The sequence below is a fragment of the Pan troglodytes genome, chromosome 6 (genome assembly GCF_028858775.2).
Source record: "Pan troglodytes isolate AG18354 chromosome 6, NHGRI_mPanTro3-v2.0_pri, whole genome shotgun sequence".
NCBI lineage: Eukaryota > Metazoa > Chordata > Mammalia > Primates > Hominidae > Pan > Pan troglodytes.
The window spans coordinates 61,619,726-61,643,994 of record NC_072404.2 but is presented as its reverse complement, the minus strand read 5'-3'; the positions used below and the strand labels follow the sequence as shown (position 1 = coordinate 61,643,994).

Sequence of the window (24,269 nt, the reverse complement as noted above, 5' to 3'; positions counted from 1 at the left end):
CTTCCTGGCTCTTCACCCATAGATGAAGGCTTTTTTTTCTGTAGAGGAGAAAGTTCTGAGTGGAGCTTCTTGCCAGCATTGCTGCTGTTGCATGTCCCAGTTCTGTAACTTGAGAGAGATATTTTTTTTTCAGAGTCCTATCAGTCTTTCACTGAATGTCTAGTTGAGTTCAAGGAGAAAAAGTTTTCAAGGAGCTACAGGTTATTTTTTGTTCTACAAAAAAGACACATGCTCCCCTCCCCTCCCCTCCCCTCCTCTCTTCCTTTCCTTTCCTTTCCCTTCCCTTCCCTCCCCTCCCCTCCCTTCCTCTCCCCTCCCCTTCCCTTCCCTTCCTTTGCTTTTCTCTCTTCTCTTCTCTTCTTTCTCTTCTCTTCTCTTTTTTCCTTTTCTTTTCTTTTCGAGACAGAGTTTTGCTCTTGTTGCCCAGGCTGGAGTGCAATGGCTCAATCTTGGCTCACTGCAGCCACTGCCTCCTGGGTTCAAGTGATTCTCCTGCCTCAGCCTCCTGAGTAGCTGGGATTACAGGCATGCGCCACCACACCTGGCTAATTTTGTATTTTTATTAGAGACGGGGTTTCACCATGTTGGTCAGGCTGGTCTCAAACTCCCGACCTCAGGTGATCCGCCTGCCTCAGCCTCTCAAAGTGCTGGGATTACAGGTGTAAGCCACCACGCCCATCGTGTTTTATTTTTTTTTAATTTGAGATAGAGTCTCGCTCTGTCACCCAGGCGGGAGTGCAGTGGCACAATCTTGGCTTACTGCAACCTCCACTTCCCGGGTTCAACCGATTCTCGTGCCTCAGCCTCCTTAGTAGCTGAGATTACAGGCATGCACCACGCCCAGCTAATGTTTGTATTTTTAGTAGGGATGGGGTTTCACCATGTTGGCCAAGCTGCTCTCAAACTCCTGACCTCAAGTGATCTGCCTGCCTCAGCCTCCTGAAGTGTTGGGATTATGGGTGTGAGCCACCGCACCTGGCCTGCACTTGTTTTCATCTCAGCGCTATTCACAATAGCTGAGACATGGAATCAACCTAGGTGTCCATCAATGGCAGATTGGATTTAAAAATGTGGTACATGGCTAAGCGCGGTGGCTCATGCCTGTAACCCCAGCACTTCTGGAGGCCGAGACAGGCGGATCACCTGAGGTCAGGAGTTTGAGACCAGGCTGGCCAACATGGTGAAAGCTTGTCTCTACTAAAAATACAAAAAATTAGCCAGGTGTGGTGGTGGGCACCTGTGATCCCAGCTATTCGGGAGGCTGAGGCAGGAGAATCGCTTGAACCTGGGAGGCGGAGATTGCAGTGAGCTGAGATCACACCACTGCACTCCAGCCTGGGCGACAGAGCAAGATTCCATCTCAAAAAAACCAAAAAAGTGGTACATATACACCATAGAATACTATGCAGCTATAAAAATTGAAATGTGTCCTTTGCAGCAACATGGGTGCTGCTGGAGGCCATTATCCTAAGTGAATTAATACATGAACAGAAAACCAAATACCATATGTTCTCATTCATAAGTGGGGGTAAACATTGGGTACTCATAGACATATGAGTATGAGACTCATGCCATAGATGGCAACAATGGACACTGAGGACTACTAGAGGGTGAGGGAGGAAGGGGGTGAGGGCAGAAAATCTACCTATTGAGTACTATGCTCAGTACCTGGGTGATGGGATCATTCACACCCCCAACTCAGCACATTCAGTATTTCCTCATAACAAACCTGCACATGTACTCTCTGAATCTAAAAGTTGAAATTACAAATAAAAATTAAATACATACATTAAATCAAACCTTAATAAATTAAAAAATATAATTAATATACCTTGTATTCTCTACTTAGAATGACAGATTTCCAAATAAGGACAAATAAAAACCAAACCAGAAAGCAAATAAAAAAAAGCAGCTACAGGCCTGGGTGTGGCAGTTCACGCCTGTAATCCCAGCACTTTGGGAGGGTGAGGCGGGTGGATCACGAGGTGAGGCGGGTGGATCACGAAGTGAGGCGTTCAAGACCAACCTGGCCAACAGAGTGAAACTCCGTCTCTACTAAAAATACAAAAATTAGCTGGGCATGGTGGCACGGCTATAACCCCAGCTACTCAGGACGTTGAGTCAGGAGAATTGCTTGAACCAGGGAGGCGGAAGTTGCAGTGAGCTGAGATAGCACCACTGCACTCCAGCCTGGTCAATAGAGCGAGACTCTGTCTCAAAAAGAAAAGAAAAGAAAAGAAAAAAGCACCTACAGATGATTCCTGTTTATGGCTCATACTTTTTACTTGTCAGGCAAGGCATGTTCTAGCAATTTGCTCCTTGCTTTAGAACTCTTCTCACTGATGTCTGCATCTTTCTTGCCTAGAAAAGTTGATGCTCCCATCTTGTCTTTTCCTGTGGGTTTCTGTCTCTCCTTCGATTCTGGAACAATTGGTTGACCTGAAACATCAGTACTAGGATGAGTTTTTAAAAAGTTGTGATCTGGCCGGGCGCGGTGGCTCACGCCTGTAATCCCAGCACTTTGGGAGGCCGAAGCGGGTGGATCATGAGGTCAGGAGCTCGAGACCATCCTGGCTAACACGGTGAAACCCCATCTCTACTAAAAATACAAAAAATTAGCTGGGCACGGTGGCGGGCGCCTGTAGTCCCAACTACTTGGGAGGCTGAGGCAGGAGAATGGCGTGAACCTGGGAGGCAGAGCTTGCAGTGAGCCGAGATAGTGCCACTGCACTCCGGCCTGGGCGAAAGAGCGAGACTCCGTCTCAAAAAAAAAAAAAAAAAAAAAAAAAAAAAAAAAAAAAAAAAGTTGTGATCTTGCCTTAGTTCATTATTTTATTCCTGTAGTATTAGTAGTGATGTCTTTTTTCTGCTCTCCACATCTCTGAGCAGAAGCTAGAAATCAATATAACTGATTTTTGTATATTGACTTTGTATCTTGTAATTTTTATATGTTCTCTTAGTAGTTCTGGTAGATGCTCTGTAGATTCTTGTATATTTTCTACCTTTTTTCAATATAAAATGACAAACTCTTTTAAATATTTATGCTTTTTGTTTGCCTTATTGACTGGTAAGAACCTCCAGTACAGGCCGGGTGTGGTGGCTCGCGCCTGTAATCCCAGCACTTTGGGAGGCCGAGGCGGGCGGATCACAAGGTCAGGAGATTGAGACCATCCTGGCTAACATGGTGAAACCCATCTCTAATAAAAATACAAAAAATTAGCCGGGCGTGGTGGCGGGTGCCTATGGTCCCAGCTGTTCAGGAGGCTGAGGCAGGAGAACAGCGTGAACCCGGGAGGCGGAGCTTGCAGTGAGCCGAGATCGCGCTACTGCACTCCAACGTGGGCGACAGAGCGAGACTCCGTCTCAAAAAAAAAAAAAGAACCTCCAGTACAATGTATAAAAATGGCAACAGCTGACATCTCTGCTTTATTTTCAATCTTGTGAAGAAAGCACTCAGATGTTTACTATTAAGTATGATGTTAGATTTAAATTTTTTTCTAATACAGTTTTTATCAGATTGATGAAGTTCTCTTTAATTCTTATTTTACTAATAGACTTTAAAAATCACAAATGGGTCTTCAATTCAATTCATCAAATATAATATTTTTCACTTATTGAGTCAGTCATATGGTGATTTTACTTTATACTATTAATATGGTGAAATATGTTTATTGATTTTTAAATTTGTTTTTTTTTTTTTTGAGACAGGGTTTTACTCGGTTACCCAGGCTGCAGCGCAGTGGCACAATCATAGCTCACTGCAAACTCTAACTCCTGGGCTTAAGTGATTCTCCCGCCTCAGCCTCCAGAGTAGCTGGGACGACGAGCATGTACCACCACACCCAGCTATTTTTTTAGTTTTTATTTTCAGTAGAGACAGGGTTTCACTATGTTGCCCAGATTGGTCTCGAACTCCTGAGCTCACGAGATCTTCTAGCCTCAGCCTCCCAAAATTCTGGGATTACAGGCTTGAGCCACCATGCTCAGCCCTTACTTTTTAATTTTTATGGGTACATAGCAGGTCTATATATTTATGGGGCACATGAGATATTTTGTTATAGGCACACAATGTGTAATAATCATATCAGGATAAATGGAGTATCCACTACCTTAAGTATTTTTCATTTCTTTGTGTTAGAAACATTTCAATTGTACCCTTCATTCTTCTAAAATGTACAATTTATTGTTGACTATAGTCGCCCTGTTGTGCTACCAAATACTGGGCCCTATTCATTCTATCTAACTATATCCTTGTACCCATTAACCACCCCCTCACCACCCCCACTACCCTTCTTAGCCTCTGGTAACCATCCTTCCACTCTCTATCTCTGTGAGTTCAATTGTTTTAATTTTTAGCTCCCACAAGTAAGTGAGAACATGTGAAGTTTGTCTTTCCATGACTTGCTTATTTCACTTAACATAATGTTAGGTTCCATCCATGTTGTTGGAAATAACAAGATCTCATTCTTTTTGATGATTGAATAGTATTCCATTGTGTATATGTACCACATTTTCTCGGTCCATTCATCTGTTGATGGACACTTAGGTTGCTTCCAAATCTTGCCTAGTGTGAATAGTGCTGCAATAAGCATGGGAGTGTAGATATCTCTTCAATGTACTAATTTCTTTCTTTTGGGTATATACCTAGCAGTGGGATTGCTGGATCATAGGTAGTTCTATTTTTAGTTTTTTGAGGTACCTCCATACGTTCTCCATACTAATTCACATTCCCACCAACAGTGTAAGAGGGTTCTCTTTTTTTCCACATTTTCGCCAGCATTTGTTATTGCCAGTCTTTTGGGTAAAAACCACTTTAACTCAGGTGAGATAATATATCATTGTAGGTTTGATTGGAATTTCTCTGATGGTCAATGATGTTGAGCACCTTTTTATATACCTGTTTGCCATTTGTATGTCTTCTTTTGAGACAAGTGTATTCCAGTCACTTGCCAGTTTTTAAATTGGATTATTAGATTTTTTCCTATTGAGTTATTTGAGCTTCTTACATATTCTGGTTATTAATCCTTATCAGGGGGATAGTTTGCAAACATTTTCTCCCATTCAGTGGGTTGTCTCCTCACTTTGTTGATCACTTTCTTTGCTGTGTAGAAGCTTTTTAATTTCATATGATCCCATTTGTCCATTTTTGCTTTGGTTTCCTGTGCTTGTGGGGCATTATCCAAGAAATATTTGCCCAGGTCAATGACCTGGAAAGTTTCCCCAATCTTTTCTTTTAGTAGGTTCATAGTTTCACAGCTTAGATTTATGTCTTTAATTCATTTTTATTTGATTTTTATATATGATAAGAGATAGGAGTCTGTTTTCATTCTTTTACATATGGATATCCAATTTTCCCAGCACAGAAAGAAGAAAGAGACTCTTCTTTCCCCACTGTATGCTATTAGCACCTTCGTCAAAAATGAGTTCACTGTACATGTCTGAATTTATTTCTGAGTTCTGTATTCTGTTCCATTGGTCTATATGTCTGTTTTCATGCCAGTACCATGCTGTTTTGGTTATTGTAGTTCTGATTATAATTTGAAGTCAAGTAATGTGATTCCTTCAGTGTACCCAGAATACTCAGCATTGCTTTGAGTATTCTGTGTCTTTTGTGGGTACGTGTAAATTTTAGGATTATTTTTTCTATTTCTTTTTTCTTTTCTTCTTCTTCTTTTTTTTTTTAGACAGAGTCTCGCTCTGTTGCTCAGGCTGGAGTGCAGTGGCGCAATCTCGGCTCACTGCAACCTCTGCCTCTCAGCTTCACGTCATTCTCCTGCCTCAGCCTCCCGAGTAGCTGGGACTACAGGCACCCACCACCACACCCGGCTAATTTTTTGTATTTTTAGTAGAGACGGGGTTTCACTGTGTTAGCCAGGATGGTCTCGATCTCCTGACCTCATGATCCGCCCGCCTCGGCCTCCCAAAGTGCTGGGATTACAGGCGTGAGCCACTGCGCCCAGCCTTTTTTTTGTATTTTTAGTAGAGACAGGGTTTCACCGTGTTAGCCAGGTTGGTCTCGATCTCCTGACCTCATGATCCACCCACCTCGGCCTCCCAAAGTGCTGGGATTACAGGCGTGAGCCACCGCGCCCGGTGTATTTTTTCTATTTCTGTGGAGAATGTCATTGGTATTTTGATAGGGATTGAGTTAAATATGTAGATTGCTTTCAGTGGTATGAACATTTTAACGATATTGATTCTTTCAGTCCATAAACATGGAATATCTTTTCATTTTTTTGTGTCCTTTTCAATTTCTTGCATCAGTATTTTATAGTTTATCAGTTATTGATTTTTGAGTGCTGAACTAACCTTGCATTTCTACAATAAATGCCAATTGTTTTAATCTATAATCTTTTTTATATACAAGTGAATTGATTTGGTAATGTTTTGTTAAGATAAAAAAAAAAAAACTCCATGCAGTATGATTTCTTCTAAATGAAATTCTAGAAAAAGTAAAACTATAGCAACTGAAAACAGATGAGAGGTTGCCAGGGCTAAGGGATGAGGGTTACAAATTGACTGAATAGGGGCTAATAGGGAAAGTTTTAGGGATGTCAGAAATGTTCTATATGGTGATCATGATGGTGATTACATTACTATACACATTTGTTAAAATTTATCAAATTGTGCACATAAAGTTGGTGAATTTTATTACATATATATTATTCCTCAATAAAGCTAGCTGATTAACATGTATAGAATTTTAGTAGAAAAAAGCAAGTTGCAGAATGTTTGCTTTTTTTTTGTGAGACAAGAGTTTCACTCTGGTGGCCCAGGCTGGCGTGCAATGGCGCGATCTCGGCTTACTGCAACCTCTGCCTCCCAGGTTCAATCAATTCTCCTGTCTTAGCCTCCTGAGTAGCTGGGGTTACAGGCCTCCGCCACCATGACTGGCTAATTTTTTTTTTTTGTATTTTTAGTAGAGACCGGGTTTCACCACGCTGGCCAGGCTGGTCTTGAACTCCTGACCTCTGGTGATCTGCCCACCTCAGCCTCCCAAAGTGCTGGGATTACAGGCGTGAGCCACTGTACCTGGCCATGTATGTGTTTTTAAAATTTAATACCTCTATATTTGTGTGTATAAAAGTATTTTTTAATGTCTAGAATCATAAAAATCATAAAAATAGGGAAAAGAGGAAGGAGATAGGATGTGGGGAATAGTCAAATGGAATATTATCTTTCATTTCAATATTTCAGTTGTTAAGAAAAATTTATTTGCACACTTACTAGTTGTACAATTAAAATTATAGTAGTAAAAAAGAATTTTTGCAGCTATGCACATGACAGAAATTAATGTATAATTTTCTCTTTTTGTGATGTCTTTGCCAGGTGTTTTTTTGTTCGTTTGTTTGTTTTTTTGAGATGGAGTCTCACTCTGTCACCCAGGCTGGAGTGCATGGTGTAATCTCAGCTCACTGCAACCTCTGCCTCCTGGGTTCAAGGGATTCTCCTGCCTTAGCCTCCCAGGTAGCTGGGATTACAGGCACGTGCCACCATGCCCGGCTAATTTTTTGTGTTTAGTAGAGATGGAGTTTCACCATGTTGGTCAGGCTGGTCTCGAACTCCTGACCTCAGGTGATCCAACCCGCCTCGACCTCACAGAGTGCTAGGATACAGGCATGAGCCACCGCCCCTGGCCTGTCAGGTGTTTATATTGCCATTATATCTGGTTTCATAAAATACATTGGAAAAAATTGCCCCCTCTTCTGTTTTGTAGAGAGTTTGTGTGAATTTTTCTTTTAACTGCTTGTTGATAGAATTCAATAGTGAAACCAGCAGGGCCTGAAGATTTCTTTGTGGAAAGGTTTTTGGCTATAATTTCTTCAATAGATATATGACTATTTAGATTTCCTATTTCCCATTGTGTCATTTTTATAATTTGTTTTTTTTCCAATGAAATTTATTTATTTTCAAGTTTGTTGGCAAAAGAGTTATGTCAAAATCATTGGCAAAATGTGTTCATCAATGTGTTCACAGTAGTCTAATTTTGTTATCTGTGTGGTCTGTAGTAATGTTCTCCCACTTCTGCTATGAGCAATTTGTGTTTTGGGTGTTTTTTGTTTGTTTGCTTTTTGTTTTTTTGAGATGGAGTCTTGCTCTGTTGCCCAGGCTGGAGTGCAGTGGTGCGATCTTGGCTCACCGCAACCTCTGCCTCCCAGGTTCAAGTGATTCTCCTACCTCAGCCTCCTGAGTAGCTGGTATTACAGGCGTGTGCCACCATGCCCGGCTAATTTTTGTATTTTTAGTAGAGACTGCATTTTTCCATGTTGGTCAGGCTGGTCTCGAACTCCTGACCTCAGGTGATCTCCCTGCCTCAGCCTCCCAAAGTGCTGGGATTACAGGCGTGAGCCACCATGCCTGGCTGTTTTGGGTGTTTTTATTAGTCCAGCTAGGTGTTTATCAATCTTATCAATCTTTTCAAAGCAGCAAATTTTTGCTTATTTAATTTTTTCTAAGACCTATTTCCTATTTCTTTGCTTTCTGCTTTTATTTATTTATTTTTGAGATGTAGTCTCCCTCTGTTGCCCAGGCTGGAATGCAGTGGTCCGATTTCAGTTCACTGCAACCTCTGCCTCCCTGGCTCAAGGGATTCGCCTGCCTCAGCCTCCTGAGTAGCTGGGATTACAGGCTCCTGCCACCATGCCGGGCTCATTTTTGTATATTTAGTAGACACAGGGTTTCACTATGTTGGCCAGGCTGGTCTCGAACTCCTAACCTCAAGTGATCCTTCTGCCTCAGCCTCTCAAACTGCTGGGATTTCAGGCGTGAGCCAACATGCCTGGCCATGCTTTCTGCTTTCATCTTAATTTTATAATTTTTGTTTTTCTCCTGGGATTTTTGTCTTTTTACTCATTGTGTATGCACACTTTCCTTTATGTCTCTGCACATTTATAATAGCTGTTTTAATATCTCTATTAGTAGGCCGGGCGCGGTGGCTCACGCCTGTAATCCCAGCACTTTGGGAGGCTGAGGCGGGCGGATCACGAGGTCAGGAGATCGAGACCATCCTGGCTAACACGGTGAAACCCCATCTCTACTAAAAATACAAAAAATTAGCCGGGCGTAGTGGTGGGTGCCTGTAGTCCCAGCTACGCGGGAGGCTGAGGCAGGAGAATGGCATGAACCCGGGAGGCGGAGCTTGCAGTGAGCCATCGTGCCACTGCACTGCAGCCTGGGCGACAGAGCGAGACTCCGTCTCAAAAAAAAAAAAAAAAAATCTCTGTTAGTAGATCGGGCTCAGTGACTCACACTTGTAATCCCAGCCCTTTGGAGGCTAAGGCAGGAGGATTGTTTGAGCTCAGGAATTCAAGACCAGCCCGAGCAACATGGTGCGACCCCGTCTCTATCAAAAATACAAAAATTAGCCAGGTGCAGTGGATCACACCTGTAATCCCAGCACTTTGGAAGGCCGAGGCAGGCGCATCACCTGAGGTCAGGAGTTCGAGACCAGCCTGGCCAACATGGTGAAACCCCTTCTCTACAAAAAATACAAAAATTGGCTGGACATGGTGGCGCATGCATGTAGTCCCAGCTTTTCTAGAGGCTGAGGCTGGAAAATTGCTGGAGCCCGGGTGATGGAGGTTGCAGTGAGTCGAGATCTCAGCTTACTGCAACCTCTGCCTCCCAGGCCGATTAGCATGTTCTTGTTTTATAAAGGTACAAAATAAATGTAGACAACATCTACTGAGCTGATTGTTGATGCTTCTACCTTAAAATCTTTCCTACTGATTTATAATTCCTTTATTCTCACATATACTAAAACATTTTTAAAGCGGGTTAATTTAGATAAAAAGGTATTTTGTATTCCTCATAAAATAGTGTTAAGAACTGTGAAGTATGCTGAGCTGTCATTGCAAAGTGGTATTTAATGTGTTTATAGTTGTGCAGGGGGTTGTATAATTCCCATTTTTAAAATAGAAGTGCTTAGAAATAAAAAATGAATGATCTTTTAACCTTTTAAAAATGATCAGTTGGTAACTTTGTGTGTAATACTGATGGATTTCTAATTTTCTAGAATGTGTTATTAGTAGTAGATTTCTTTGATATAACACAAGTCCTCAGAGGGTATATAACAAATTTGAAGTATACATCATTTGATTTTTAAAAAATTTCAAATTGATTTTGGTTTCCTCACATATGTAGAGGATCTCCAGCTTACAATCATTCAACTTAAATTGTTGACTCTATAATAGTGCTGTTTTTCACTTTATTTGATAAATTACATGAGATATTTAATACTTTATTATAACATAAGCTTTGTGTTAGTTGATTTTGCCCAACTGTAGGCTAATGTAAGTGTTCTGAGCATGTTTAAGGCAGGCAAAGCTGAGCTATAATGTTCAGTTTTGTTATGTGTGTTAAATGCAGTTTTGACTTACAATATGTTCAATTTAGGAGGGGTTTCTTGGGACATAGCCTCATCATAAGTTGAGAAGCATCTGGATTAACATGTGTGGGATTTTCTCAATATATTAATACGCTGCAGCAGAATGAAAGGATGTTAAAGTTTTTTTCTTTTTTCTTATGGAAGAAATAATTTATTATGTTACAGTAATACATTAGAGTTTCTTGTAGTATTTCCTTAATTCCCTATTTAATTAATTAATTAATTAATTTTTTGAGACAGAGTTTCACTCTGTCACCCAGGCTGGAGTGCAGTGGTGTGCTCTTGCCTCACTGCAACCTCCCCCTCCCGGGTTCAAGTGATTCTCCTGCCTCAGCCTCCTGAGTAGCTGGGATTACAAGCTTGCACCACCAATTTTGTATTTTTAGTACAAGCATGCCCGGCTAATTTTGTATTTTTAGTAGAGATGGAGTTTCACAATGTTGGCCAGGCTGGTCTCGAACTCCTGACCTCATGATCCGCCCGCCTCAGCCTCCCAAAGTGCTGGGATTACAGGCATGAGCCACCGTGCCTGTCCCGTCTCTTTTAAAATTTAGAAACAGAGCCTCTTTGAGTGTGCTGAGAGATAGATTCACTTTATTTATAAAAATAATAGCCAAATCTATGTGTTTGAACACAGACTTCTATTTTCACAAATTTACTTAATATATTTGCATCTTGTCTGAAGTATGATAAGCAAATGATAATCAATTCTAATTTATTTGATGTACTATAATCATTTTCCTTTCAAATGACTTCATTTTTTATTCTAACACAAAACTCTAAATTTTTGTTTTATTTAAGCAAAAAGAAAATAATATTCGTTGTTTAACTACGATCGGACATTTTGGTTTTGAATGTTTGCCCAATCAGTTGGTGAGCAGATCTATCCGACAAGGATTCACTTTTAATATTCTCTGTGTGGGTAAGTGTCAAATACCTCATTTGAATTATTCCTTCATTTTTCCCAATGTTCATTTCAACTTATCTTAAGCAGTGTAACATTGATGCTATTAATTCAAATATATCTTCATGTTTACAGTGATTCTCATCTTAGCCATATTATGTAATCCTTTTATTTTTGAGACAGGTTCTCACTTTGTTGCCCAGGCTGGAGTGCAATGGTGTGATTGTGGCTCACTGTAGCCTCAGCCACCTGGGCTCAAGCAATCTGCCCACCTCAGCTTCCCAAAGTGCTGGGATTACAGGCATGAGACACCACACTCGACCTGTAGTGATTGTTAAAAATTGACACATTCCTGTGCTCTTAAAAGTCTGATGTAGCTTAGTATATACTTTCTTTCTCCATTATGTTAATGACTGAGAGAATCAGGGCTAGCATGTATATATATATATATATATATATATATATATATATTTTTTTTTTTTTTTTTTTTTTTTTTTTTTTTTTTTTTTTGAGACGGAGTCTCGCTCTGTTGCCCAGGCTGGAGTGCAGTGGCGCAATCTCGGTTCACTGCAAGCTCCGCCTCCCAGGTTCATGCCATTCTCCTGCCTCAGCCTCCCAAGTAACTGGGACTACAGGCGCCCGCCAATACGCCCGGCTAATTTTTTGTATTTTTAGTACAGACGGGGTTTCACCATGTTAGCCAGGATGGTCTCGATCTCCTGACCTCGTGATCCGCCCGCCTCAGCCTCCCAGAGTGCTGGGATTACAGGCGTGAGCCACTGCGCCCGGCCTAGCATGTATACTTTCAAGGCCATCCCAGGCTTTGAAGTATTTGAGACCCTTTATTTATTTTTAAAATTAATATTATTTTTAATTGAAAAATCATAGTTATTTACATGTATGGATACAATGTGAGGTTTTGCTATATGTTTACAATTTGGAATGATTCAATCAAGTGAATTAATGTATCTATTACCCGGTTTACTTATCATTTTTTTATGATAAGACATTTGAAATTAACTCTCTTGATTATTTTGAAATATACAATACATTGACTATAGTCACTCTGCTGTGCAATAGATCTCAAAACTTATTTCTACTCCTGTTTGAAACTGTTTGCTAAGGATGATGGCCTCTAGCTCCATCCATGTTCCTGCAAAGGACATGATCTCATTCTTTTTCATGGCTGTGTAGTATTCCATGGTGTATATGTACCATATTTTCTTTATCCAGTATACCATTGATGAACATTTAGGTTGATTCCATGTCTTTGCTACTGTGAATAGTGCTACAATGAGCTCTGATGGTTTGCTAAGGATGATGGCCTCCAGCTCCATCCATGTTCCTGCAAAGGACATGATCTCCTTCTTTTTTATGGCTGAGAACATGTGCCATGTTCTCACTTGTAAGTGGGAGCTAAATGATGAGAACACATGGACACAAAAAGGGGGATAACAGACACTGGTGTCTACTTGAGGGTGGAGGTTTGGAGGAGGGAGAGGATCAGATAAAATAACTATTGGTTACCATGCTTAGTACCTGGGTGATGAAATAATCTGTACAACAATCCCTCATGTCATGAGTTTACTGATATAACAAACCTGCATGTGTACTCCGAACCTAAAATAAAAGTAAAAAAAAAAAAAAAGAAACTTTGTACCCTTTGACCAACTACTCCACCTTTCCTTTCTCCTGCTCCCCCACAGCCTCTGGTAGCCAGAATTCTACTCTCTACTTCTATGAGTTCAACTTTCTAAGATTTTAAAAACCACAGTAGGAATTCAAAGTGTTGCTTTTTCTTAGCCCCTTTATGCCCCTATGACATTGACTCTATGTCTATTACAGGGGAAACTGGAATTGGAAAATCGACACTGATAGACACATTGTTTAATACTAACTTGAAAGATAACAAATCCTCACATTTTTACTCAAATGTTGGACTTCAAATTCAGACATATGAACTTCAGGAAAGCAATGTTCAGTTGAAATTGACTGTTGTGGAGACAGTAGGGTATGGTGATCAAATAGACAAAGAAGCCAGGTGAGTGTTTTCTTATTTAAATTAAAAAAGGTTTTCTTATTTCAAGGAATTTGACTTCCTTTGCCATAGACTAATTTGTGTAAGTAATACCTTTTCTTCCAGATTTTAATATTTTCCTAAGTAATGTTCTTTTCTTATAAGATTAATACTTTTGTATATAATTGACTTTCTTACAAGATTTTTATTTAACCAGTTATAGCAAAAAATTTTAAATATAGCTTCTATTAGTTTTAGCTTATTTCCTTATTTCTTTATTTAACTTTATTTGTACAAATTTTCCGTAGATGTTGTACTAATTTACATTCCCACCAACAGTGTCTAAGGGTTCCCATTTCTGTGTACCCTTGCCAAATTATGTTATTTAATTATTTTTATTATTATTTTTTGAGACAGTTTTTCATTCCATCACCCAGGCTGGAGTGCAGTGGCACAAGCTTGGCTCACTGCAGCTTCGACCTCCCAGGCTCAAGTGAATCCTTCCACCTCAGCCTCTTGAGTAACTGGGACTACAGGACATGCCACCATGCCTGGCTAATTTTAAAAATTGTTTGTATAGATGGGGTCTTGCTATGTTGCCCAGGCTGGTGTCAAACTCCTGGCCTCAAGTGATCCTTCTACCTTGGCCTTCCAAAGTGCTGGGATTATAGACATGAGCCACTCTACTTGGCCTGTTATTTTTTGTCTTTTTTTTGAGACGGAGTCTTGCTCTGTTGCCCAGGCTAGAGCGCAGTGGCACGATCTCGGCTCACTGTAAGCTTTGTCTCCTGGGTTCATGCTATTCTCCTACCTCAGCCTCCTGAGTACCTGGGACTACAGGCGCCTGCCACCACACCCAGATAATTTTTGTATTTTTAGCAGAGACAGGGTTTCACCGTGTTAGCCAGGATGGTCTTGAACTCCTGACCTCGTGATCCACCCACCTTGGCCTCCCAAAGTGCTGTGATTACAGGCGTGAGCCACCGCGCCCGGCCATTTTTTATCTTTTTAACAATAGCCATTCTGACTGAGATAAGATGATATCTCATTGTGGTTTTGCTTTGTGTTTTGGTGCTCTGAAAAATGTCTATTCATGTCCTTTGCCCACTTTTTAATGGGATTATTTGTTCTTCTTCTTGTTGTTGTTTAGTTGCTTGCATTCTTTGTATATTCTGGATACTAGTCCCCTGTCAGATGCACCCAGCTTTCCTCTATGTTTACATTTTACATAACCATAGAGTAAAGCATGAGCCTTATTATTGGTTTAGAATTAATATCTTTGTATGGACATGTTATGAACTTTTTCTTCATCACTATAGCAAACTGCTTACATACATGTTAACTACTCATTAAGTGGTCAAAAAGCAGGCTTTAGATTTTATTAATCTGTTATGCTAAATGTATAAATTTTTTTTTAGCTACCAACCAATAGTTGACTACATAGATGCCCAATTTGAGGCCTATCTTCAAGAAGAACTGAAGATTAAACGTTCCTTGTTTGAGTACCATGATTCTCGCGTCCACGTGTGTCTTTACTTCATTTCACCTACAGGACATTCCCTGAAGTCTCTTGATCTATTAACAATGAAGAATCTTGACAGTAAGGTATGTTTGGTAAATCTACCATCTTTTTTTTTTTGAGACGGAGTCTCCTTCTGTCACCCAGGCTGGAGTGCAGTGGTGCGATCTCACCGCAAGCTCCGCCTCCCAAGTTCACGCCATTCTCCAGCTTCAGCCTCCGGAGTAGCTGGGACTACAGGCACCTGCCACCACGCCCGGCTAATTTTTTTGTATTTTTAGTAGAGATGGGGTTTCACCATGTTAGCCAGGATGGTCTCGATCTCCTGACCTCGTGATCCTCCCGCCTTGGCCTCCCAGAGTGCTGGGATTACAGGTGTGAGCCACCGTGCCCAGCCTTCTTTTTCTTTTTTTTTTTTTTGTATTTGAGGCAGGGTCTTGCTCTGTCACCCAGGCTAGAGTGCAGTGGCGTCATCATAGCTCACTGCAGCCTCTAACCTCCTGGGCTCAAGCAATCTTCCCACCTTAGCCATCCGAGCAACTGGGACAGGAGTGTGCTACCAAGATTGGCTAATTTTTGTATTTTTTGTAGAGACAGGGTGTCACTATGTTGCCCAGGCTGAACTTGAACTTCTGGCTCAAGTGATCCACCCACCTTGCCCTCCCAGAGTTGTTGGGATTACAGGCGTGAGCCATTGTTCCTGGTCTCAACCTTTCATGATGTAATATTAATTTTGAGATAATAATACATCTTGAAGGCACTTGCATGCAAGTGTAGTTACATATCTTTAGGTGATTTCATCATTATGCAAACATCTTAGAGTGTATCTACACATACCTACGTGATATAGCCTACTACACATCTAGGCTATAGCCTTTTATGGTATGGCCTATTGCTCCTAGGCTACAAACCTGGACAGCATGGTACTGTACGGAATACTGTAGAATTATAACACAATGGTAAGTATCTGTGTATCTATTTTATTTTATTTTATTTTATTTTGAGATGGAGTCTTACTGTCTCCCAGGCTGGAGTGCAGTGGCACAATCTCGGCTCACTGCAACCTCCGCCTCCCGGGTTCAAGTGATTCTCTGGCCTCAGCCTCCCAAGTAGCTGGGACTATAGGCCTGACAGGCCTGTGCCACCATGCCCGGCTAATTTTTTTTTTTTGGCTGAGTTTCATTCTTGTTGCCCAGGCCAGAGTGCAATGGCGTGATCTGGGCTCACTGCAACCTCCACCTCCTGGGTTCAAGCGATTCTCCTGCCTCAGCCTTCTGAGTAGATGAGATTACAGGCATGTGCCACCATGCCTGGCTAATTTTGTATTTTTAGTAGAGACGGGGTTTCTCCATGTTGGTCAAGCTGGTCTCGAACTCCCAACCTCGGGTGATCCACCCACCTCAGCCTCTCAAAATGCTGAGATTACAGGCGTGAGCCACTGTGCTCGGCCTAATTTTTGTATTTTTAATAGAGATGGAGTCTTGCCATGTTGGCCAGGCTGGTCTTGAACTCCTGACCTCAAGTGATCTGCCCGCCTCAGCCTCCCAAAGCGCGAACCACTGCGCCCAGCCTTGTCTGTGTATCTAAACATAAAAAAAGTTTCAGTATTAGACAAATAATAGACGCTGGGCCCTTTATAAAGGGGAAGGGTGGGAGGAGGTTGAGATTTGAAAAATTACCTATTGGGTACAATGCTCACTATTTGGGTGATGGGCACACGAGAGACCAAAACCTTACTAATATTCAATATATGTAAGTAACAAACCTGCACATATATCCCCTGAATCCAGAAATTAAATAAATAGATCTCTAGCCAGGCGCGGAGGCTCACGCCTGTAATCCCAGCACTTTGGGAGGCTGAGGTGGGCGGATCACCTGAGGTCAGGAGTTCGAGACCAGCCTGGCCAACATCATGAAACCCTGTCTCTACTAAAAATACAGAAAATTAGCTGGGCGTTGTAGCAGGCGCCTGTAATCCCAGCTACTCATGAGACTGAGGCAGGAGAATCGCTTGAACCAGGGAGGCGGAGGTTGCAGTGAGCCGAGATTGCGCCACTGCACTCCAGCCTGGGCGACAGAGCAAGAGTCAGTAAATAAATAAATAAATAATAAATAAATAATAACAACCACAAAAAGCAAAGGTACAGTATTATAATATTATGGGAACAACATCATATGTGTGGCCCATCATTTACTGAAATGCCATTATTTGGTGCACGACTGTACCTGTCATTTTGTAATATATGTATATATCCTAATTATCTTTTTCTGTTAATATTTAAGGCATTTGCATCAGTGTGTTAGGGCTGGGATAGCAAAATGCCATAGACTGGGTGGTTTAAACAATGAAAATGTATTTTCCTACAGTCTTAGAGGACAGAAGTCCAAGATCAAGGTGTCAGAAGATGTGCTTTCTTCTGAAATCTCTGTCCTTGTCTGGCAGATGACCACCTTATCTCTGTGTTCTCACATGGTGTTTTTCCTGGTGTCTCCTGGGTGTCCACATTTTGTCTTTTTTTTCCAAGACGGAGTTTCGCTTTTGTTGCCCAGGCTGGAGTACAGTGGTGCAATCTCAGCTCACTGTAGCCTCTGCCTCCTGGGTTCAAGCAGTTCTCCTATCTTAGCCTCCTGAGTAGCTGGGATTACAGGCGCCCACCACCACACCCGGCTAATTTTTTGTATTTTTAGTAGAGATGAGTTTCACCATGTTGGCCAGGCTGGTCTTGAACTCCTGACCTCAGGTGATCCACCCACCTCGGCCTCCCAAAGTGTTGGGATTACAGGCGTGAGTCACTGTGCCCGACCTCACATTTTATCTTCTTATAAGGGTGCCAGTCAGTTTAGGTTGGGCCCCACTGTAACAGTCTCACTTTTTTTTTTTTTTAATGCCCAGGCTGGAGTGCCGTGGTGTGATCTTGGCTCACTGCAACCTCCGTCTCCCAGGTTCAGGGGATTCTCCTGCCTCAGCCTCCTGGGTAGCTGGGATTACAGGCATGCACCACTACACCCAGCTAATTTTTGTATTTTTAGTAGAGACGAGGTTTCACCATGTTGGCCAGGCTGGTCTCAAACTCCTAATCTCAGGTGATCTGCCCACCTTGGCCTCCCAAAGTGCTGGGATTTCAGGCGTGAGCCATCGCACCTGACCCAGTCTCACTTTTTAATCACTTCTTTGAAGGCTTTATCTCAGTTGAGGTCACATTCTGAGGTACTGGGGGGTTGAGGCTTCAACATACAAATTTTTTGGTTGCTGGGGGAGACAATTCACATTTGATAGATTTCAACCTTGACTTACCTCCCAGATCATGGCCATTTGCCTATAGAGTAGCACCCTTGGGAGTAAGTTACAAGATCCCCAGTGGATGCCTGAAAGCATGCATGGTACAGAGCCTGATATATACTGTTTTTTTCTATGCATACATACCTATCATAAAGTTTTATTTATAAATGAGATGCAGTTCTCTTTTATTATTAGTTATTATTGTTAGTTTCTTAGATGCAGACTGAAGCTAACAATAGTAACTAATAATAAAATAGAACAATTATAACAATACACTGTACTAAAAGTTATGTGAAAGTTACCTGTGTCTCTCAAAATATCTTTTTTTTTTTTTTTGTCTGAGACAGAGTTTTGCTCTTGTTGCCCAGGCTGGAGTGCAGTGGCACAATCTCGGCTCACTGCAACCTCTGCCTCTCGGATTCAAGTGATTCTCCTGCCTCAGCCTCCCGAGTAGCTGGGATCACAGGTGCCCGCTACCACGCCCGGCTAATTTTTTGTACTTTTAGTACAGATGGGGTTTCCCCATGTTGGCCAGGCTGTTCTCAAACTCCTAACCTCAGATGATCTGCCTGCCTCAGCCTCCCAAAGTGCTGGGATTACAAGTGTGAGCCACCACGCCTGGCCTCATAATATCTTATTATACTGTACTCACTCTTCTTATGATGATGCGAGATAATACAATGCCTATGTGTTGAGATAAAATGAGGTGAATAGTGAGATAATTCATATCCAGGGTGAGAAGGAGTGGGTCAACATGACATTTCATCACAGTATTTAGAATTGCATGCAATTTAAAACTTGTATATTGCGTATTTCTAGAATTTTTCATTTAATATACTTGGACTGCTGTTGATTATGGGAAATTGTGGAAAGTGAAACTGGGCTGGGCTCTGTGGCTCATGCCTGTAATCTCAGCACTTTGGGAGGCTAACGCAGGAGCATCGCTTGAGCTCAGGAGCTCAAGACCAGCCTGGGCAATGTAGTGAGACCCCATCTCTACAAAAAAATAGAAAAATTAGCCAGGCATGGTGGTGTGCACCTGTGGGATTGCTTGAGCCCAGGAGTTCCAGGCTGCTGTGAGCCAAGATCATGTCACTGCAATTCCAGCCTGGGCAACAGAGCAAGTCCCCGTTGAAAGAAAAGAGAGCGAAAGAGAGAAAGAAAGAAAGGAAGGAAGGGAGGGAGGAAGGGAGGGGGGAGGGAGGGAGGGAGGGAAGGAAGAAAAGAAAGAAGGAGGGAAGGAAGTAAAAAAGAAGGAAAGAAAAGGAACAAAGAGAAACTGTGGAAAATGGGGGATGCCTGTATTTTTAAAATAAAATTTACTATATGATACTGTGAAATAATCCCACTGATGTTTGACTAGTACCACTGATGGTGTGAAACAGAAAGCTTTTGTGATCCTGGTTACAGATCATATCAGACAGGATTCAGAATATAAGAGCCTGCAGGCAGCTACTGCTTGTTATATAGAAACAGCTAAGAAAAGCATAATTCTTTCCAGCAAAAACCTGGGACACATGAGGACTTCCTTTCAATAGGCTGCTTAAGCCCCATGGCTTCAGTAAAATCTCAAAATCGATATGAGACTCTGTTCATTTGATTAATTTTTCTAATTCTTCAGCAGTTTTTTGTAGTTCGGTTTTATTGTACAGAAAATCAGTCCGTTGAATGTTTATGAAGCTCAGAACATGCAATGTTGTAGATTTATCCATACAGAAGGAATTTTAATTTTTGAATACGTAAAGGTCACAGGACATGTCAGTGGAAGCAGCTTTTGAATATTTGCTTTATCACTTGCTAGGTGTCTGTGACCTTGGGAAAAATGTCTAGCGCTTTCTGTGATTAAAAGCATGGGGAGGGCTGGGAGCCAGGGCTCACCCTGTAATCCCAGCACTTTGGGAGGCCGAGACAGGTGGATCACCTGAGGTCAGGAGTTTGAGAACAGCCTGACCAACATGGTGAAACCCTGTCTCTACTAAAAAATACAAAATTAGCTGGGCATGGTGGCACATGCCTGTAATCCCAGCTACTCGGGAGGCTGAGGCAGGATAATTGCTTGAACCCGCAGGCAGAGGTTGCGGTGAGCCGAGATCACGCCATTGCACTCCAGCCTGGGCAACAAGAGTGAAACTCTGTCTCCAAATAAATAAATAAATAAAAAAGCATGGGTAGTGGGTTCAAGCTGCCTGCTTTCACAAACCTGACCCTGTTACTTGCTCACTGTGTGGCTTTGGGAAAATTATGATGCCTCAATTTCTTTCTCTGTAATATTCATGCAACTCTTCCATAAGTCTAAAATTATTTTTCATAAAAAATTTAGAAGGGCCAGATATGGTGGCTCACGCCTGTAATCCCAGCACTTTGGGAGGCTGAGGAGGGAGGATTGCCTGAGCCTGGAAGTTTGAGACCAGCTAGAAAAACATAGTGAGACCCTGTCTCTACAAAAAATACAAAAAAATAGCCAGGCATGGCAGCATGTGCCTGTAGTTCCAGCTACTCAGGAGGCTGAGGTGGGAGGATTGCTTCAGCCCGGGAGGTTGAGGCTGCAGTGAGCTGTGATCATGCCACCGCACTGCAGACAGGGCCACAGATCAAGACCCTCTCTCTCTCTCTCTCAAAAAAAAAAAAAAGGTTAAAAGTATATTTTCTTTTTTAAATATAGAAGGGCAATATACATATAAAGGAAATTGTCATATTATCAAATTCTTTTCTGCACTCAGCCCTAACAAAACATCCTGTCTTCAACTTAAATTAGCTGAAGACATCTTTATTTAGTTGAAGAGAGAAAAAGTTCTAAGTTGGGTTCCTTTTATCCAAGGAATCTCAACTTTTACTATATATTGTTCAAACTGAAAAGAGACTTTGTACTTAATCTCAGATGTCATTAAGTAGTTGAAATAAATTAGATTTCTAGTTAAATTAAGAGCTGCTTCAAGTTCTTAATTAGTAGTACATTCAATAGTCAGGAATATACACTCTTTTTGTTGTTGTTGTTGTTGTTGAGACGGAGTTTCGCTCTTGTTGCCCAGGCTGGAGTGCAATGGCGCAATCTCGGCTCACTGCAACCTCTGCCTCCTGGGTTCAAGCGATTCTCCTGCCTCAGCCTCCTGAGTAGCTGGGATTACAGGCATGAGCCACCACGCCTGGCTAATTTTGCATTTTTAGTAGAGACGGGGTTTGTCCATGTTGGGCAGGCTGGTCTTGAACTCCTGGCCCCAGGTGATCTGCCAGTCTTGGCCTCCCAAAGTGCTGGGATTACAGGCGTGAGCCACTGCGCCCGGCCTGTCCATGGATTTTTTTAAAAATGTGTTTTGAGCAATCTAAAACAAAAGCAGTCTGCCTAAAATTTATATTTATGTATTTCTACTATATTACAGATATTGATTTTGTGGAGTTATAATTTAATAAGATATTTTAACAGTAATAAAATATTATATAATTTTGTATATTGTTATTTCCTAAAAAGTTTAGTTATTTAAGTGCAAATGCAAAAGGCAGGAGTGCTCATATTGAAGCACTAGGAAAAAACTTTGTGGGTAAAAATTCAACCTCAAATATGCAAATGTTTAACTTTCAATGTGGAAATTATGTCTTTTTACAAAAGAAAAATGAACATATTTGTTTGCAAGGTGTTCTTATACACACACACACACACACGCACACACATACATACACACACGGCCTTTAGAATATGGTAACCGGGCCAGGTGTGGGGGCTCATGCCTGTAATTCCAACACTTTGGGAGGCTGAGGTGGTTGTATCCTGAGGTCAGGAGTTCGAGACTAGCCTGGCCAACATGGTGAAACCCTGTCTCTACTAAAAATGCAAAAATCAGCCGGGTATGGTGGCGGGCGCCTGTAATCCCAGCTACTCAGGAGGCTGAAGCAGGAGACTTGCTTGAACCCGGGAGGCAGACGTTGCCGTGAGCCTAGATTGTGCCATTGCACTCCAGCCTGGGCGACAGAGCAAGATTCTGCCTCAAAAAAAGAAAGAATATGGTAATCAAAAATATCTATATTCTTTTTAGGTGGTCTTTGAAAAACAATAGCAAATCTATCTGCAAACACATCTAGGTGGGGCAAGAGAGTGAAAATGGGACATTAATTAAGATTGATTGATGGAAGAAGTGATGTAAAAAGTAGAAAGACAAAATCCCTTCCACAATTTTGAGGAAAGTTCTTTCAATTTGTCTTTTATCACTCAGCTTAATAAGAAATAAAATTGAAAATAAATTAAATAGACCAGGCACGGTGGCTCAGGCCTGTAATCCCAGCACTTTGGGAGGCTGAGGCGAGTGGATCACGAGGTCAGGAGATCGAGAATATCCTGGCTAACATGGTGAAACCCCGTCTCTACTAAAAATACCAGAAAGTAGCCGGGCGTGGTGGCGGGCGCCTGTAGTCCCAGCTACTCGGGAGGCTGAGGCAGGAGAATGGCGTGAACCTGGGAGGCGGAGCTTGCAGTGAGCCGAGATCGTGCTACTGCACTCCAGAGCCTGGGCAACAGAGCGAGACTCCGTCTCAAAAATAAATAAATAAATAAATAAAATAATTTACATTGTCCTACTATTTACATTTTACTAACTCCATATGTGTAGAGGTATAAGGGATTTTTAGAAGAGAAACAAGGTTGAGACTTCTAAACCTGAATTTGGATAAAAGATGAATCTTCAAAAGTATTGATAATTTTGGAAAATAATTTTTAAGAAAAGCATGACAGCCAGTGATTACCTAGTTATGCAATTTGTTGTCAGAGATTGTGAAGGCTTTACTATAAAAACTATAGGATGGCCGGGCGCAGTGGCTCACGCCTGTAATCCCAGCACTTTGGGAGGCCGGGGCAGGCGGATCACGAGGTCAGGAGATTGAGACCATCCTGGCTAACACGGTGAAACCCCGTCTTTACTAAAAACACAAAAAGAAATTAGCCGGGCGTGGTGGCGGGTGCCTGTGGTCCCAGCTACTCGGGAGGCTGAGGCAGGAGAGTGGCGTGAAGCCGGGAGGCGGAGCTTGCAGTGAGCCGAGATCGCGCCACTGCACTCCAGCCTGAGCGACAAAGCGAGACTCCGTCTCAAAACAAAAAACAAAAAACAAAAAAACTGTGGGTGAACAATGATGAGATTTTGTTTGTCTTCTTTCTTAATAGGTGAATATTATACCACTGATTGCCAAAGCAGACACAATTTCTAAAAATGATTTACAGACGTTTAAGAGTAAGATAATGAGTGAATTGATTAGCAATGGCATCCAGATATATCAGCTCCCAACAGATGAAGAAACTGCTGCTCAAGCGAACTCCTCAGTTAGTGTAAGTTTCAGTAACATATCTGACAAAGAGGCTAGAAATGAGTGTTTATCCAGAATCCAGTGTGAGAATTTTTAATTTTTTTAGTTTTGAAAAGCTTCTGCTGAGAATCGATTCTTTGTAAACAGATTTATTTAGATTTAATTCATACACCATGTTCCTCAAGTATATTGGCCTATAATTTTCTTCTTGAAAGTGTGTTTTCTTGCTTTGATATCAAGGGGATGCTGCCTCATAAAATGACTCTGAAGGTGTTACCTCTTTTTTCTATTTTTTCAAAGAATTTGAGGATGTTTTATATTAAATTTTCTTTGAAAGTTTGGTAGAATTTACCCATGAAGTAATCTGGTCCTAGGCTATATTTTGGAGTTTTGAAAAATTACTTCTTTAGTTTCTCTATTTGTTATTGGTCTCTTTAAGCTCTCTATTTATTCTTCATTCCATCTTGGTAGTTTATATGTTTCTAGTAATTTTACCATTTCTTCTAAGTTGTCAAATTGGTTGGTGTATAATTGTTCATAATAGTCCCTTATAATTCTGTTTATTTCTGTAAGAAATAAACTTCTGTAATAAGTTGTAATGTCTTCTCTTTCATTTCTTATTTTATTAACATATTCTCTCTTTTTGTTCTTAGTCTAAGTAAGGGCTTTGATTTTGAGTTTTTTTTCCCGAAATCAACTCTTACCTTCATTGATTAATTTTTTGTTTTGTTTTCTTTTTTGAGACAGAGTCTCACTCTGTTGCCCAAGCTGGAGTGCAGTGGCACAATCTCGGCTCACTGTAAGCTCTATCTCCCGGCTTCAAGCGATTCTCCTGCCTCAGCCTCCCAAGTAGCTGGGATTAGAGGAGCATGCCAC

The 24,269-nt window shown here is 41.4% G+C and overlaps 1 protein-coding gene across 2 annotated transcripts in view; it reads left to right on the top strand.

Annotated features, from left to right (window-relative positions):
• SEPTIN14 (septin 14) overlaps positions 1 to 24,269 on the top strand; it is an 82,765-nt gene that overhangs the window by 4,751 nt on the left and 53,745 nt on the right. For both annotated transcript variants that reach the window (XM_519103.7, XM_009453106.5), the window contains exons 3-6: positions 11,189 to 11,309; positions 13,137 to 13,332; positions 14,727 to 14,913; positions 23,254 to 23,415. In XM_519103.7, the coding sequence (XP_519103.5) occupies positions 11,189 to 11,309; positions 13,137 to 13,332; positions 14,727 to 14,913; positions 23,254 to 23,415 (666 nt within the window). The remainder of the gene's footprint in view (positions 1 to 11,188; positions 11,310 to 13,136; positions 13,333 to 14,726; positions 14,914 to 23,253; positions 23,416 to 24,269) is intronic.